At 45.7% G+C, this 17,667-nt stretch overlaps 1 protein-coding gene and 1 long non-coding RNA gene across 2 annotated transcripts in view; both read right to left on the reverse strand.

Moving 5' to 3' along the window:
- MAP3K21 (mitogen-activated protein kinase kinase kinase 21) overlaps positions 1-14,299 on the reverse strand; it is a 60,233-nt gene extending 45,934 nt beyond the window's left edge. Inside the window, exon 1 of the mRNA XM_040242732.1 lies at positions 13,248-14,299. Coding sequence (XP_040098666.1) covers positions 13,248-14,067 — 820 coding nt within the window. The 5' untranslated portion in view covers positions 14,068-14,299. The remainder of the gene's footprint in view (positions 1-13,247) is intronic.
- Positions 284-2,482, reverse strand: LOC120865438. Its single transcript, XR_005721406.1, has 2 exons — positions 2,047-2,482; positions 284-2,006 (listed from the first exon to the last, which is right to left on the reverse strand). It is a non-coding gene; the product is annotated as an uncharacterized LOC120865438 (long non-coding RNA).
- Positions 14,300-17,667: the final 3,368 nt, after the last annotated feature.

Below are 17,667 nucleotides of genomic sequence, written 5' to 3' on the forward strand. Positions count from 1 at the left end.
AAGATTAATATAAATTAAATATATTAATCTATTATATTTAAATTATTAATGACATCATTCAAGATGCTCCTATTCTTTTTTTTTCTGCACTTGATAAAATATTCTCAGAGAAATGTTAATATGTCTCACTATGATTATGTGTTTTGTTCTTTTTCCTTATATTTCTTCTGATTTTTGTTTTATGTATCTTTCTTTGTTATTAAATGTCTAATGATTTATGATGTCTATCTTCTTTGTAAACTGCACCTTTTATCATTAAAAATATTCATCTTTGTTTCATTTTAAAATGAATAAATTTAACTGTTTTTTTTTTTTTTGAAAAGCCTTTTACTCTTTAACAACATCTTTGTCATTGCTTAAACCAGGCACTAACTCTTAAAAGGAACAAAATGAACAAGCATGGGAGATTTCTTAGAATAAATTATCCAAACAAAACTGGAAAGAAGCATAAGACATTCTTCATGTTTGATCTGTGGAAAAGGGGAAGCACTTTCCCAAACGTTATAGGAATAATCAGCGTTGACTGAGCACATTCTGTCCGGTATACTTAACCGGTATTTTAATCAGATAACCCCCACCACAGTGCTATGTGGATATTATTTATCACCGGTACTTGATAGATAAGGAAACTGAGACACAGAGATGCTGACTAATCCGTCCAAGGTCACGTAGCTAAGGAGCAATGCCATTCAAGCTGTCTGACCCCCGTGTCCACGGTCCTAACTACGGCCTGCATTACTCAGTCGACAGCTGTTATAAATTTTTCACAAGTGCTTTCTTGATCCCTTGGAAATCTCCTTGTATTCAGGAGCCTGTTGTCCTCCTTTCTGATTTCCTGCCGTTGGATAATTATCACATGATCTAAGCAGCAGCCCTGTGGCATCACGACAGAAGCATGCATGCCAGGGCAGACTGCTCAGGTTGGACTCTGTGCTTTTGATTCCTGTTTGTCACAGGAATTAGGACAGCGCAGGGAGGAAGAAAGGAAGACACATTCAGTGCTCAGAATGGCGTCTGCAACACAATAAGCGCTTCGTAAGGATTACACTACATATACCCACATACACCCTTTATCGATGGATTTGAAAGCGTTTTTAGCAAATCTTCAAAATCACTTTCATGGAAGTCAGGAAATCCTATCCCTTTGCAAGGCTTGAAATTTCACTTTGTAATGGATTCACATTGGTGTCATCAATTTAGACAGTTGCGGAAGTCACAGAGTTAATGCAACATGAGCTAGCTGAAGGGGGACAGATTATATAAGTTGCCAATTCTGAATAAATACTGTTGTGCTGTAAAGTTCCTTCCCCTAGAACTTCTAACTAATATGCAGAGAGTAAGGACCCCCTTCTATCCCCACAACATCACCTAAGGCAGTACCTCACACACCAAACACTCAACAGTTTTTATTAATGACAATTATTAATATCACCAGTCATAATAAGGATATTGTCTGCTGCTGCTGCTGCTAAGTCGCTTCAGTTGCGTCCGACTCTGTGCGACCCCATAGACGGAAGCCCACAAGGTTCCCCTGTCCCTGGGATTCTCCAGGCAAGAACACTGGCGTGGGTTACCATTTCCTTCTCCAATGCATGAAAGTGAAAAGTGAAAGGGAAGTCGCTCAGTCGTGTCTGACTTTTCACGGCCCCATGGGCTGCAGCCCACCAGGCTCCTCCGTCCATGGAATTTTTCAGGCAAGAGTACTGGAGTGGGGCGCCATTGCCTTCTCCAGGATATTGTCTACCACTAACTAATCCTCTCCTATGTAGAGTTGTCTCCATTTCATATCTCATTGGACCTTCATGCCATTCTGTGACAGTCTGGAATTTACAGTTTCCAGGTCACAGTTAGAAATGTAACCCAGATCATATGGCTACTACACAGGGCCTGGCTTCAGATCCCATCTGCAGAGCACGCATCTGAACAGCCGGGCGCAAAGTGGGCCCACCAAATTCTGGGCCACAGCAACAGACAATTCTTGCCAGTCTTCCTTGTTACTAGTATAACTGGTAGAATAATCAGAAATTTCCTAGTTATTAGCATAACTGGTAGAATAATTCCTAGTTATTAGTATAACTGGTAGAATAATCAGAAATTTCACTTTGTTAATTTTTGAATTTTCCTTTCTTCTATGTTAGGTTAAGGTATATTTATTTCTCAGGGCTGATTCCTCATAAATATCAAGAAAAAAAATCAATATCTGATCCTTTAAAACCCTATATACTTGAACCACAGAAACAAAAAATAGAATAATAATTCTATTTTTAGAATAATAATCAGAATAATCAGAAACTTCACTTTGTTAATTTTTGAATTTTCCTTTCTTCCATGTGAGCTTAAGGTATATTTATTTCTCAGTGCTGATTCCTCATAAATATCAAGAAAAAATCAATATCTGATCCTTTAAAACCCTGTATACTTGAACCACAGAAACAAAAAATAGATAATTAGCTACAGGGACTTCCCTGTGGCTCAAACGGTAAAGAATCTGCCTGAGATGCAGGAGACCGGGGCTTGATTCCTGGGTTGGGAAGTTCCTCTGGAGAAGGGGATGGCAATCCGGTCCAGTATTCCTGGAGAATTCCATGCACAGAGAAACCTGGCGGGCTATAGTCCATGGGGTTGCAAAGAGGCGGACACGGCTGAGTGACCAACACACACACACACAGCTACTTCCTCAGCTGTATAATGTTTCTCCCCTCACAATACACACTGATTTCACTTTTAAACGATGATATTCTTACACCATTCAAGACTCTACATTAATGGTCAAGTTGGCTCGCAGTTCTATATACCTGTGTTTTCCAAGACACTTTCACGTATTTTATCTCTTCCTTCTGATAAACATCCAAACAGGAAGGCATGAGGAAGCCTTGATTAAAATGGGCCTTATAACCAATCCACATCCTCAGGCCCCAGGTAATGCCTGGCAGCCCCTGAGAAGCAAAAAACCTCAGAAAGGCAACTGTAAAATAAAGGCAGAACTACCAGTGAGAAGTAAACACTCAGTACTTAAAGAGGACTGCGTTTCTAAAGCAATGCCACGGCAGAATGCACGATTAGCAGCCACTGCATTGGCAGCTTTGAAACACCTGCCCCCACCTGGAGCCCAAGGTTTCCACAGAAGCTTTGAACTAACAGAAAACAAGTTAAAATAACACTCTGACTGTCAAACGTTTAGAGTTCCATGAAAGGCCCATTGTTCTGGATTCTATTTCAGAGGTGTTCAGCAGAATTCTTCAAATTCCTTATCTTTTGGGCAAAATGACCGAAACCAAAAATAGCCAGTGTCCCGACAGGTAACGTGACCGGGCGCCTGGCCAGGTTTCAGCAGAGGACAGGCTGGCGGTGCTTCTGCGTCCTGCCCACTACCAGGAAGAGGACCCCAAGGAACAACCATGCATGAAGCGGGCACATCAACTTCTGGGCCACAGAAAGTAGTCAATTCTCGCTAGCAACCCAGTGACGAATGTTTGAGCCCCTTTTTGTGCGACTTCAGTAAAGATTTTTGACCCCTGTTAGCCCCATTCTTGAACAATCAGCCTTTACAACCTGTGTTTTGTCTACTTATTCAACCATGAGGCACTTGATTTTTTCCAGCTCCTTTGAAGTTTCACTTTGGTATTTTCCGAATCATAGTATATAATGTATATATTTCTTAAAGCAATTACAATGTATCCATTCTATTTCCTCACCATTTATGGGAGTGCCAGTCCAAATTCCATTTGAGTCAAATAGGTTCATTTCAATTAACCTTTAACTAGGACTATGTTATATATACAAAAAAAGTCTGTTAGAAAGAAATCAATTGAGGAAAGCACCAATGTGAAAGAATATATTAGCAAAACACCACCTCTCAGCCTAAGACAGTAATGTTACTCTGTGAATTTCAATTCTGGAAACAATCAGCCATTCATTTCCAGGGAAAAAATGATACTTTCTCATGTTTCTTCCATCTATTCCCACACCTGTAGCACTTATTCACTCACCAGTCTCTGGAGGCCTTCATCTTGGTCTTCAAGTCCCTTCTCAATCTCATCTCCATGACTTTTCAGCTCTTCCTGGACTTTCCAAAAGGAATCCTACACCCTAAATTGCTGTACATTAAAGGCCACTTCTTTTTTTTTTTTTTGCCTTTAGATTTATTTATTTATTTTTTACATTTTCATTACAATTATTTTTTATTTTATTTTTTTACTTTACAATACTGTATTGGTTTTGCCATACATTGACATGAATCCACCACAGGTGTACATGAGTTCCCAACCCTGAACTCCCCTCCCACCACCCTCCCCATATCATCTCTCTGGGTCATCCCAGTGCACCAGCCCCAAGCACCCTGTATCCTGTATCGAACCTAGACTAGTGATTCGTTTCTTACATGATAGTATACATGTTTCCATGCCATTCTCCCAAATCATCCCACCCTCTCCCTCTCCCACAGAGTCCAAAAGTAAAGGCCACTTCTAAAAAACATGACATTACATTAGAGTCTCCTTGCTCCTGGTGCCAGCTGTGTGGACCACCTCCCCCTTGCACCCTCCATAAAACCACACCTGGCCTCCACTTCCCATGGAGGCAGCCCAGCTCCAGCCCTGGATTCTCGCTGCAGCACCTACTGTAAGATGGCCTTCAGGTCCACCGGCCTTTGGAATCTCAATTTCCCCTTCAAAAAACCAAAAAACCAAAAACGAACAGCTTTGCCACTCTCTGCCTGCTCCCATATTATTCGAGCCTGTAAATCCCATGTCCCCCTGGGTGCCTTCCCTCAGGACTTCTCTAGACGTTCTCTGCATTTCTAAGGCACTTAAGCTGTGCCACTCCCCTTACACTTAAACACTGTCTTATCTCATTTGTTGGTCTCATCTCTAATTAAATTATAAGCACCTGGCGGACAGAATGTGCACCTAACTCATTGTATTCATTTATTTCTACTGCACAGCAACTACCATTGTTATACACTCAATAAACAGTTGCTAAATGAGTGACTACTATCAGGGGAAGAAGGATCAGGAAGATGAACCTTTTCATGTTAAGCCAGCTGCTGAGTATGGAAAACCAATGCACCTGTTCCTCCTAAAACAGCACAGACTGCTTTAGAAATAACGATAGCAAAGTAGTCATTTGGATACTGACCCATCAGCTGCAACTGATGCAGTTGATCGTTCCCGCCTGAACCCTGCTCCTCTCTGGCCCCCAAGTATCACAACACCCTCTCACGTTCATTCCTTTACCAGCTGCTACTTTTTCTGGTTCCTCCCTCTTTGCAGGGCCTCTAATCCCTGGTGACCCCCAGGGCTGAGCCCTTGGACCTCTGGTCTTTCCTATTGGCACTCAGTCCCCAGATAATGTCAGCCACTCCCAGGCCTTTTCATGCCATGGACACGTTGCTGACTCCCAAGTGATCACTTCCACCCTAGTTCCTCATGTGTTCTCAAAACTGCAGACTGTGTGACCTGCTGCAATGTCACTCAGAGCCAGGCCTTGGTTCCAAAACTTTCCAGGGGCCACCCCCTCTCTCCCGGGTGCCCTGTGATTCCCTTTCAGGCCTCTCCTGTCACAGCGGGCTCCTGCTCTGGGGAGTGATTTCTGTTCTTCAACCAGAGTTTGTTTCTCCAGGTGATCCGCTTTCCCACTTCTTCAGGTTTTGCTTCCTTTTCTGGAAGGCCTTTCTTAACCACACGCTAATCTTGAACTGCTCACTCTAAGATTTTAACCTTCCTTTTCAACTTTTAGTTTTTCTACTAAGCAATTGGGCTTCTCAGGTGGCGTTAATGGTAAAGAACCCATCTGCCAATGCAAGGAGACTAAGAAATGTGGCTTCAATCCCTGGGTCGGGAAGATCCCCTGGAGGAGGGCATGGCTACCCACTCTGGTATTCTTGCCTGGAGAATTTCACGGACAGAGGAACCTGGAGGGCTAGAGTCCCTAGGGTTGCAAAGACTGAAGTGACTTGGCGCTCATGCACTAAGCAATTAGCACCCTCTACCATACTACGTCTTTCACCATTTACCCTCTAATGTCCACACTGCCCACTGGCATGTAAATTCCATGAGGGGAAGAACTTGTTCTCTACTTTGCTCACCACTGACTACCCAGAGCCTGAAGCATCCCTGGCATGCCATGCACAGTCACTAAATGACTGTGTTGTGATGAGTGAGTCAGCCCACTATATACAAGGAGAGAGACCTCTGCAAGTTCAAGGCACGTGATCAGCTAAATTATAACTTCATATGGCCCTTAACACCACACACACACACAATATTCAGTTCCAATGAGAAAACTTCTTACATTTCATTGTGTGTGAAACACACACATCACTCTTTCTATCAGCTGAACATTTTCTGTATTTTATCAAGGTACGGAACAAAGCAAACTCAAGAGGGAGGAATCCATCGCAATATTCTACATTAATATGTTAGTAAGCAGAAAGTAATATAATTGATATTATTTGAGTCAATATTTGCAGACAACCTGAAACAAAGTAACTCTTAAAAGTCAATTAAGCCAATAATAACTCAAACCTCCTATATGTAGTCAAGACACTCTCCCCAAATGGCATGTGATTTGCTTTTTCAAAAAGCATAAAAAACGTCCCAGAAATGAATTCTGCTGCTGTGCTTAGTTGCTGTCGTGTCCGACTCTTTGTGACCCCATGGACTGTAGCCCACCAGGCTCCTCTGTCCACGGGGATTCTCCAGGCAAGAATACTGGAGTGGGTTGCCAAGCCCTCCTTCAGGGGATCTTCCCAACCCTGGGATCAAACCCAGGTCTCCCGCATTGCAGGTAGATTCTTTACAGTCTGAACCACCAGGGAAGTCCAATGAACTCCGTAGTGAAACAGTTAAAACAGCAATTGAATACTTCATGCCTTCTCCCTGACCCTCAACTTATCAAGCCAAGTTACAAGCAGACTGGCCAAAGTGTGCAGATGGCAGCATTCCTATGGAACAAAGCACGAGACTGTTTCCTTGTACAGCTGGCTGGCCTGGATCAACCGAGCCAATTAAAGGATGAAGACTCTGACCCCCAACTAAAGTGAATAAACGTTATGATAACATGGCACTATATTCTGCAGAAATAATAATGTCCTCGGGTTATAAAGAATTGTGGAAAGCTTTTAGGTATCAATGAGTTCACACATAAGCAAGTTAGCAACTATTTAAAGCACTCAAAGTGTTTCTAAACACTTAGTATAGTCACCAGCTTATATTTAGATTGCATCTTACAGTTTATTAAGTACCTTGACATATACAGAAGTCAGGGAACTACATCCTATGGGCCAAACTGGAAGCTGAATAGCTGCAACAGGAACTATACGGCCTGCAGAGCCAAACATATTTACTACCTGGACCTACAGGGGAGAGGGTGCTGACGCCAGGTGTGCACTGCTTGAGTGATCCTCACACGACCCTATTCAGAAAGTTTGAGGCCATGAGCCCACTGACTGTGAGACGTAGAGTCAGAGCTAACTAAATTCTTGCTGCGTTGGGGTCGTTGTACAAATATAAGTTCTAGGCTCCAAAATAAAGCCATCACAGTTCTCCTAGCCTCCCCAGGAACCCTTCTTCTGCCCCGTAAAATTCCTTCATCAAGGTATTTCTACCTTGTGGGAGCCACTCAAGTACCACAGAGAGTTTGGGAAGTCACACTGAAATTCCAAGTTAAAATCATCAGCCTGACATAGTAAATCTCGTCATTATTTTCCAACTCTGATGAGTGAGAGGGAGAAAGTGCCCTATATTAGCTCACTAAATAAATAGTGATTATAAAAATTAGGTTCTGATCATAGGTGATAAACAAATGTATGCCTAAGTCTAACTGATGTCTAAGTATTTTATTTTTTAATTCCTGACCCACTAATAATAGTGGGTCTTGATAGATATAGTCATAAAGTAAGTTACTCTAAGCTTATACACTTTTCTTTGTAAATATTTGTCTTACAGATCAGAGCACTTTCCTCCTCAAAACTGTCCATGGCTTGCTTTTGCCATCAGACAGTCCACAACTCTTGGCGTGGCATTCAAGGCCATGCTAACGTCTGGCTACAACCTAAACACCAGTCTCCTTCTCAACAAAAGCCACTGTCTACTTTTCCTTCTAGCACACCTGACTCCTAACTGTTCACTAAAAAAGCCATCTGCTTTCATGTAGAATGTACCCAATTGCCTACGAAGGGTTTAAAAAAAAAAAAACAACTAGATTTTTTCCCCTACAGGTTCCTGTCCATCTGCAAGAGAGGGATTCAGTAGACAGTATCAGAAATCAAGGCTGTCAGGCTCAGTGAGGTCATATAAGTCACCCAAGGTCACACAGCTTGTAGATGATAACACCAATATTCAAACCCAAGTCTGACCTCAAAGCCAAGGCTCCTTTTGGTACTGCAAGGTTCTAGAACAGTCCAAACCTCACATGCCAGTGTGGGAAAGCAGGACTTACAGACAGCCTTCTGAAATGATGGAGGAGATCTCCTATCTCGGCTTTCCTCTCCCCACACGTTGATACATTTGACAATGACTACAAAACGATCTGAGATGTACATTATAATATGAGCATAATGTGAAAAGTTAAAGTCGCTCAGTCATGTCTGACTCTTTGTGACCCCATGGGCTGTACAGTCCATGGAATTCTCCAGGCCAGAATATTAGAGTAGGTTGCCATGCCCTCCTCCATGAGATCTTCCTAACCCAGAGATCAAACCCAGGTCTCCCACATTGTAGGCGGATTCTTTACCATCTGAGCCACCAGGGAAACCTATAAAATGATCATCAGCAAGAAATTACTCACAACTGTTAAAAAAAAATCAGAAGTGGACTATTTATTTTCCAACAAGCAAGCATAAAAATGGAAGGGGAAGACATACCTGATCAAAATCAAGACCCATTTTTGATTGCCATTCTTTCAAAGATATATCTTTAGTCAATTTTGTTTCAGAAGCAGACAGCTCTCTGTCACCACTGGGCTCTCTGAACTGATCTCCCTGAACCCCTAGAATGGCATGAAGCTGCATGTCTGGAGTAAAAGAACAGACGAGAGAAGGGAGAAGACGCACATCTCTCAACTGATAATAGCATAATTAATAGCTCCTCCAAACCACTCTTATGAGCTTTTTAAGCACCTTATTTGGAGATCACGCTGGCTGTAATTTTCTCAAATAGCTCCTTTATTTACACTGCACTAATGAGAAAAGCAAAAGAAAAAAATTTAGACTCCTTTTGTAGTTTTAGTAAGAGCTCTAAATTGCATTTCATAATAAATATAACTATGTCTATTTATAGACTGTAGATGTCCTTGTAGATAATAATATATAATAATTATTCCCAGTAGGCCAAAAAAAAAAAAATCAGGATAAAAGATACCTAATCATTGAAAGAAAAAGTACACAAATAAGCAGCTACAAGGTTTGTGGCTCAGTTTATCATGCAACGTTTATTTTCTGCTTTAAAAAAAAAAAAAGGTAGAACACAGTAAGCAAAATTAGCAAAAAAGGAACCATAAATTATGCTAGGCAATCTTCTTTCTATCCTGAACTATGTCAGAACAAACAAAACACTTAAGACTAAATTCTAATCATTCAAAGCCTCCTCAGCAATTCACATATTGTACTATTTTCTTTTCACTCCTTCCTGGTAACTTCCCTGAAAACCACTTCCATTGCTCAGCCAAATCAGTGCTTTCTCTGGCCTGGACAATTTCCCCAGTCTTCACTCAGGCCAATTCCTAGTCCACTTTTCAGAGTAATCTTATAGACACAGGCATTTGATCATGCCCCTCCTCTGCACAAAATGCCCTGAGGCTTTGGACTGATGGATGGTGCTTAGAGGGAAACCCCACGTGGACCAGGGGCCTGCAAACCACCCCCAGCCCACATCTCTCTTCTACTCTCTGCTCCAGCCCTCTGGCCCACCTTCTTCCCAGTCATCCAACAATCCAGGCTCATTTCTACGTCATCTGCCCTTTGCCTGGATCTTTGCTTGACTCATTCCTCCTCCTCCAGGTCTCTGTGTCACTTCCTCGGAGTGGCTGCCCTTGACCACCCCATCTGATCAGCATCCTCACTCTCCACCCCTCATCATGCTTTCTTTTCTTGACAGCACTTACTGATATTTGCATGACTGCCATTTATTAGCAGTAGCAGCCATTTATCTTCCCTATGAGACTTAAGTTCTGTGCTGGGGGAACACTGTTTACCATCTGCTTTCACACTGTATCCTGGGGGCTAGAAGTCCCTGGTAGAGGGTGGGCCCTCAAACTCTGTTGAATAAATGAGTTCCAGCTCACAGTGATTTTTCTCTTTTCTGAGTGCATATAAAACTGGTCCTTTTCACAGTAACCCAAGGTTGCCTTGTATTGCTCTCTAGTTGTGGTACACAGACTTAGCAAAGCATTTTCTATTTATTTTGCATCTGGGAGTGACAGGGCCTAGCATATTTCAACAACATAAATGATGCTTAAAACTTGTTCATTTGGCTCAACTTTCAATCTTTTGTTGTCTCTTGAAAAAGGGACAAAATTTTTTGTACATCACAAGATTGGTTTTTATTTCAACAAACATTGTCTCAGAATGATATGACAGGACTTAAAAAAAAAAAAAAAAGACTGATGAGAAAAGAAAGAAAATATATCAAGAGCCATATCTTAGTTTGATAAATTTAAACATTTGTTTTAAGACAATAATTTCTACTAGCTCGGGTCCAAGTAGTTGTATTCTGGCTCTTTGTTACAAGAGCAGACTAAAGAGTAAAACTAAATTTCAATATTGATTTTTTTAAAACCTTGTTTACATTATCATTAACTCACTACCACCATTAGCAAATAGCCAATAGAGTCAAACAAAACATACTGTAATAGAGTCTGCTGTACTGAAAGAAATCTCAACAAGGAGTTATGGCTTCATATATCACAAGAGGGTTCCAAGGGACCTGCATTAATTCACTGAATAAATAATACCAGAGCCAGGATAAGACAATGTGCTAGACCTTGCTCTGCACCTTTTAGGCCCTATTCAAAATGCTTATGTCATAGAAGTTAAAAATTGTAAAAGTGGTCATATCGTAACAAATATTTGGCTAGGCGAGTGACCTAGCCAATTAAGTTGTTTTAAAAGTGCGATAATTCCACTCTGCCTAACAATTACAGAAATTGAAATGCTCCAGGAAGTTTGGCAACTTACTCTGAGGGTGAAAAGTCTTTCAAAAACTAAATTGCAGCCTATAATCACCTTCAGATTACATAACATCTCCCCAAGACACAGTAAGCTACTTGTTCCACGGTACAAGTTTTTCTGGTGTCAATAAAAACTTTTTAACCATGTTATTATTCCAAGGTCATGCTATTTCTTTTCACTATTTAATAGATTAGCACTTTAAATTTTTTAATTTATACACTGGAACATGGGTTAACCTGTCCTTCTGCGCTTTTACCACCACTGGCAGACATGCTCTGCCTTTGTGAACAGGTTGTATGGACCTTAAGCGTTATTAAAACCCAACCGAACAGCCTAAGCATAATGAAAAAGTAAGAGTTACAGACCCTTTAATTTCTGGGTCTAAGGATCAGTCCAACCCAAACTGTTTGCTGGTGTTGGCGATTTGACATACAGCCACAGAGTAAGTTTGAAGGATGCCAGGTTCCATGTCTATCACAGAACTACAGCAACTGACAAGAGCCAGAATGAGCAAGATGCTGCTGCCATCCTTGAAATACCTGGTTCTGCAGAAAACTCTCAGCAGACAAAGGCTTGTGGGCTCCACTAGGGGTAGGGCTTCTGGGACACACAGGTCATGTTCTTTGGCAGCAGGTTAAACATTTCTTTCAGTAAGAGCATAGTTTAGGCAATAAGCTCGAATTGGTAACAGACTGTGTCAGGTGTTCAGCAGTTGCAAAAATTAGTACATCTGAAATTGTGCTACGTCTTTACTGCAACACAGTCCAAAAGTAAGTAAATGGCCTCATGTGGCCTCTGTCAGGATTCTGAGGGCGCACACCACCCCTGCCACTTTTCTAGCCCATATTTTGTTAGAATTTGTTCCTGTCACTCAAGCAGCTGCAATCTAAATTGTAAGATGTGAGGGCCAACAGAAGTCATGAGATTTTAAAAAAAAAAAGAAAAGAAAAAAATCCCATGTTTATTTGTAGTTACCAACACTCATATTATTTGCAGTTCTGAAATGCTACGTTAGTCATTTTCAGGTACATTGCTGTAGGATTTTGAATAGGAGAACAAGTCTACATAAGCATACCACAAACATACCCTTTCTTCCTGTCACTCTCCTGTCTTGCAGTGCAGGAGAAGGGCAATGTTTCCATTTGCCTCAGCTCCTGTCCTAGCAGGTTTTACAAGGTTGAAACACATGCAGCTGTGGTAGGCCAATGCCAGTTCTGGCTGCATCCTTTAATCTTTCATGAGATTTCACCTCATTCTAAGACTGTGAAGAGATCTTCAATACCGAAGCTAATTCTAGTAGCTCTTTTATATGATGAAATTTAATAGGATTTGGGCTGAGTTCCCTTGTCGGTTCTTAATGGACATCTGTAAAACGCACTTTGATTTATAAACAAAGTGAATGACACAGGCCAGGTTTTCTGGATTTCAAGTACCTGCACAAGGACAATGAACTTGCTCTTAAATCAATCCAAATGTGCATGATGGCACAAAATGGTGTTTCTGGTCTGGAGACAATTCCCTAACACGCAAGCCACTGAACCAATAATGAAATTATACTTCACCGGCAGAGACATCTGAACGAAAACACTTTGGAGACGTCGAAGGACACGAAGCCATATTGAAAGTGGGAGAGAAGAGACCTCAAGACAGTGCTTGTAAGCTGAAGGAAAGGGCAGGTTGATGAAGGCCACTAGACAAGACGGGGGCGTCAGGGGGCATGTGTTTCGAGAAAGGCCTCAGTTGGCAAAGTTCTATCCAAACGAACTACTTATTGTACCTTAAGGCCAAACAGCACCATGAGGTTTCCAGAAAGTCCAGATCTTTTACAACTGTGTGGTCTGCAAGCAAGTCTGATCTGAATTTTAAAAAAAACAAAAAAGGCACCTAAAAGCAACAAAGCAAGGTGTGTCACCTGCTCCAACGCAAGTAACCAGGGTGCAAATGGACCTCTCAGTCCTGGAAAGTCTGCGCAGGAGGCTTTTTGGGAGTCCGGAGGTCGACTAGCCTACCCAGGTGGACTGCGACGGGCGCAGCTGAGTCTTCCTCTCCCCCATCCCGCAGCCCCACAGTCCCCACTCACTGTTGCTGGACTTGAGGTCCCGGTGAAGGATGGGCACCACCGCCTCCTCGTGCAGGTAGAGCATGCCCCGCGCGATCTGCACGGCCCAGTTGACCAGCACGTGCGGGGGGATGCGGCGCACGCGGCGCGGGGAGGGCGCGCGGGGGTCCGGGGTCGCATTGGCGGCGGCCAGCGCGCGGTTGAGCGCTCCGCCGCGGGCAAACTCAAGCACCAGGCAGAGGTGCGGCTGCCGCAGGCACACGCCGCGCAGCTCGATGATGTTGGGGTGCCGCAGCATGGAGAAGAGCCGGGCCTCCCGCCGAACGCTCTCGGCCGCCGCCGCCGCGTCCTGCTCCGGGTCGCAGCGCGCCGCCTTCACCGCCACCTCCTGGCCCTGCCAGGTGGCGCGGTACACCTGCCCGAAACCGCCGGCGCCGATGAGCTCCTTTAGTTCCAGCCGCTCGAAGTCGACGTGCACGGGCGAGCCGGGCCGCGGCGGCGGCGGTCTGGCGGGCTGCGGCGCGGGGTGGGCGGCCGGGCGGCACGGCGCCACGTAGTTGGCGGGGAAGATACCGAGGCGTCGCTGCACCTGGCCGGCCCACCAGCCCTCATCGCCCGACACGGCGGCGTCCTGGGACAGCACCTCCACCAGCTGGCCGCGGCGCAGGCTCAGCTCGTCCTCGCCGCGCGCCTCGTAGTCGTAGAGCGCGGCCCACAGCCCAGCTCCTGCCGAGGCCGAGCCGCCGGAGGAGGCGGACGAAGACGACGCGGAGCCGGTGGGGGCGCCCCGGGCCGGGGATCCCGGCCGGTCAGGCGCGCCTTCGGCGCCGGGCAAGGCCATGGTGGGTGGTGGCGAAGGGTGAGAACCGGGCGGCGGGCTCAGCCTCCCGGGCGGCCGGGGGCGCGCATCGTCCAGCGGGGTCACCGCCTGCTCCCAGAAAGGCAGGGAACGGGAGTCTGGGCTCAAGGACGGCGAGGGTTCACTGGCCCACTACCCGGAGGCCCCGTCTTCAGCCTCCGTTCCTCCTCTGCTGTCTCTGCTGCTGCGGCGGTCTCCGCGGCCGCCGGCCCTGCCTCTCCATGGTGGTGCGGCGGGCCTGCGGCCGGCCTGCGGCACGTTCGGCCTAGCAGCCGCCTGAGCCCACCCCCTCCCGGCCCGGCCCTCCCTACCCGGGTCCGTCCCGCCCCCAAAGCCTTCACAGTACTCAGGGCCCGCCCGGCTCTCCCGGTCCGCGGCCATCTGAGCCCGCCCCCTCCGGGCCTGTTTCCCGGCTCCGACCAGGGCCTACCCCGCCTCCAGGAGCCGCCGTCGCCTGGGCCCGCCCCGCACCGGGGCCCGTCGCGCATTCACGGGCCGCCCTACCTCCAGGGCCCGCCCCACCTCACGGGACCCTCCCCCCACCCTGTGTCCGCCCCGCCCCCAGGGCCTGCTCCGCCCCCAGTGTCCGCCTTCTCCTGGGCCCGCCCCCTCCAGGCCTGTCCCCCCTCCCACCAGGGCCTGCGGCGCGTTCAGGGGCCGCCCTATCTCCAGGGCCGGCCCCACCACACCTGGGCCAGCTCCACCCTTTTGGGTCCCACCGCCCCCGAGGCTCGCGCTCCACCTCTTCGGGTGCGCCTTACCCTTGAGTCCGGGGAGGCGGAGCCAGCCCCGGGCTGCGAGAGGTTTTCGGGAGAATTTAAATGAAGCCCAAGGTTAGGCTCGGAGACTCTATACTGTTCTCCACTGTTGTCTGGAACGCGGTGGCAGCAGATGGAGACGATCTGGTGCCTTAAGCTGAACGGAGATTGGACTGAGAGTTGTGGTGCATCCTGGGACAGGTCCGAACAAATTGAGCGAGGCTGCAGACCAGCTCCCTGGGCATGCAGCCCAGAACTGACGGGGCGACCAGGACTGGTGTGCAAGACCCGGCCGCTCGTCCTTGGTGACAGATAATCCCGCCTTCGTCTGTACTGTGGACTCCAACGGGAGAGGACCTGTGAACCCACAGGTTCGGGTGTAGGAGGCGTTGGCAACCACTGGGTGCTAGAGCCCGTAAACTTACATATTGCCCAGGGAAGGCAAATAAAGCAAGAGAATCTGCACAGAAAGCTAAGTCCTTGACGATGTGCTGGCTGCTCGTTTACCGGAGTACATAAATGTCCTGGGAAGCAGGGCCTTCACACGCTTCCATTTACTCCGCGTAGCGTAGTGATCGCCTTCCAACAGCGTCAGAAAGGGAAGCTTTTATGTTTGGGGGCGAGGACCGTTTTAAGTCTAGAGATAGGAACTTCGGGGTTTTCTTGTGTAAACGTACTTTCTTCTCTAAATTTTTTTCATTCATTAATTTAGAAAACCTTGCATCTTTGAGGATTTACGCGTGATGAGGTCTGTGGAAGGGAACACCATAATTAGTCCTCCTGAAACGGACCACCGCTGAGATGCACCCAGCGTCTCTTCCTCTGCGGCGGAAGGGAAAGCAACGCCCAGCGCAGCGTGTCAGGGCCTCCCCGCTCCACCCCGTTAGTCCTCCATGCTACCCCTATTTCCAGTTTCTACCATGATTATCCACAGAACAGACCTGTGAGTCTCTGCTTTATGTTGATGGAGATGGTGGACAAAACCTTCCAGGTGTGACTACATCTAATTTAATTATACTTAGGGAGCGCTTACTCTGTAAGAGACTAAGCTAAGGATTGGAGATTCCAAAGCCTCAGTCTTAGAGAATAAGAGAGAATGAATAAGTGCCAGGACAGAAGAATAAGGCAAGTGTCCTGGGCTCAAGTCGAAGGAGCAATCTATTATGCTTGGGGTCACTGAGACACGCTTTGCTGAATGCCATTTGAGTTAAGTATGTCTAGGATTCACAGAAAAATGGTGTGTGAGTACAGATAAACAGTGGGCTCAGGAAACTGTTAGAGGCTGAGAGTTGCCTGTGGCAGATGAGACTAGAAAGGTAGTTAGTGCCTGTGTGTTAAGTCGCTTCAGTCATGTCCGACTCTTTGCAACCCTGTGGACTATACCGGCCAGGCTCCTCTGTCCATGGGATTTTCAAGGCAAGAATACTGGAGTGGGTTGCCCATGCCTTCCTCTAGGAAATCCTCCCAACCCAGGGATCAAACCCTCATCTCCCAAGTCTCCTGCCTTGGCAGGAGCCACCTGGGAAGCCAGTCAGGCTGAAATCCCAGGATGCCTGGTCACCTTCATGGAGAGATGAAGTGAAGTGAAAATCACTCAGTTGTGTCCAACTCTTTGCGACCCCATGGACTATACAGTCCATGGAATTCTCCAGGCCAGAATACTGGAGTGTGTAGCCTTTCCCTTCTCTAGGGGATCTTCCCAACTCAGGGATCGAACCCAGATCTCCCACGTTGCTGGTGGATTCTTTACCACCTGAGCCTCCAGGAAAGCCCTCATGGAGAGATAGTGTAACAGATGAGAGAACTTTTAGGGTTGGTGGAATAAACAAGTGGATGGGAAAGATAGGATTGTAAGAGGATGAAGAAGAAAACATAAGGAAGAAAGAATAAGGATTCTGGTGTTTGTGGGCCATTGAGATGACTCACTGACAGGAAAGCATATTTTCTGGAGAAAAGTTGAGAAAGTAACTCAGGTTAGAAAGGGCTTAAAAAATGAGCTGAGTTGTCTGGATGTAAGGAGAGATGAGAAACCCTGGAGAGATAAGAAAGAGGGATGAGGAAAAATATTCCCTCAAAACTGTGTAAGCTGTTTAAGACATGAAACAATCTTTTGGATAAAAAAAATGTTTCTTAGAAGTTTTAGTTACTTTTATTGGATCTTCTTCTTCTAGACATAAAACAGAATATTAGAAAGTTTAACGGTTTGATAGAATTGCTCAAACTTTTTAAGACAAAAAGCATTTTGATTGATGGCTTGGCACTTTGGAAATGCCAGCTGTCATTCATTATTTACCTTGGATTACACTTGGAAATTATTACTTTGGATTTCTGGGCTCCAAAATCACTGCAGACAGTGATTGCAGCCATGAAATTAAAAGACACTCCTTGGAAGGAAAGTTATGACCAACCTAGACAGCATATTAAAAAGCAGAGACATTACTTTGTCAACAAAGGCCCATCTAGTCAAGGCTATGGTTTTTCCAGTAGCCATGTATGGATGTGAGAGTTGGACTATAAAGAAAGCTGAGCACGGAAGCACTGATGCTTTTGAACTGTGGTGTTGGAGAAGACTCTTGAGAGTCCCTTGAACTGCAAGGAGATCAGTCCTGGGTGTTCATTGGAAGGACTGATGTTGAAGCTGAAACTCCAATACTTTGGCCCCTGATGCGAAGAGCTGACTCATTTGAAAAGACCCTGATGCTGGGAAAGATTGAGCGCAGGAGGAGAAGGGGATGACAGAGGATGAGATGGTTGGATGGCATCACCGACACAATGCACATGGGTTTGGGTGAACTCCGGGAGTTGGTGATATAGACAGGGAGGC

Source organism: Oryx dammah, unplaced genomic scaffold (genome assembly GCF_014754425.2).
Source record: "Oryx dammah isolate SB20612 unplaced genomic scaffold, SCBI_Odam_1.1 HiC_scaffold_6, whole genome shotgun sequence".
Classification (NCBI taxonomy): domain Eukaryota; kingdom Metazoa; phylum Chordata; class Mammalia; order Artiodactyla; family Bovidae; genus Oryx; species Oryx dammah.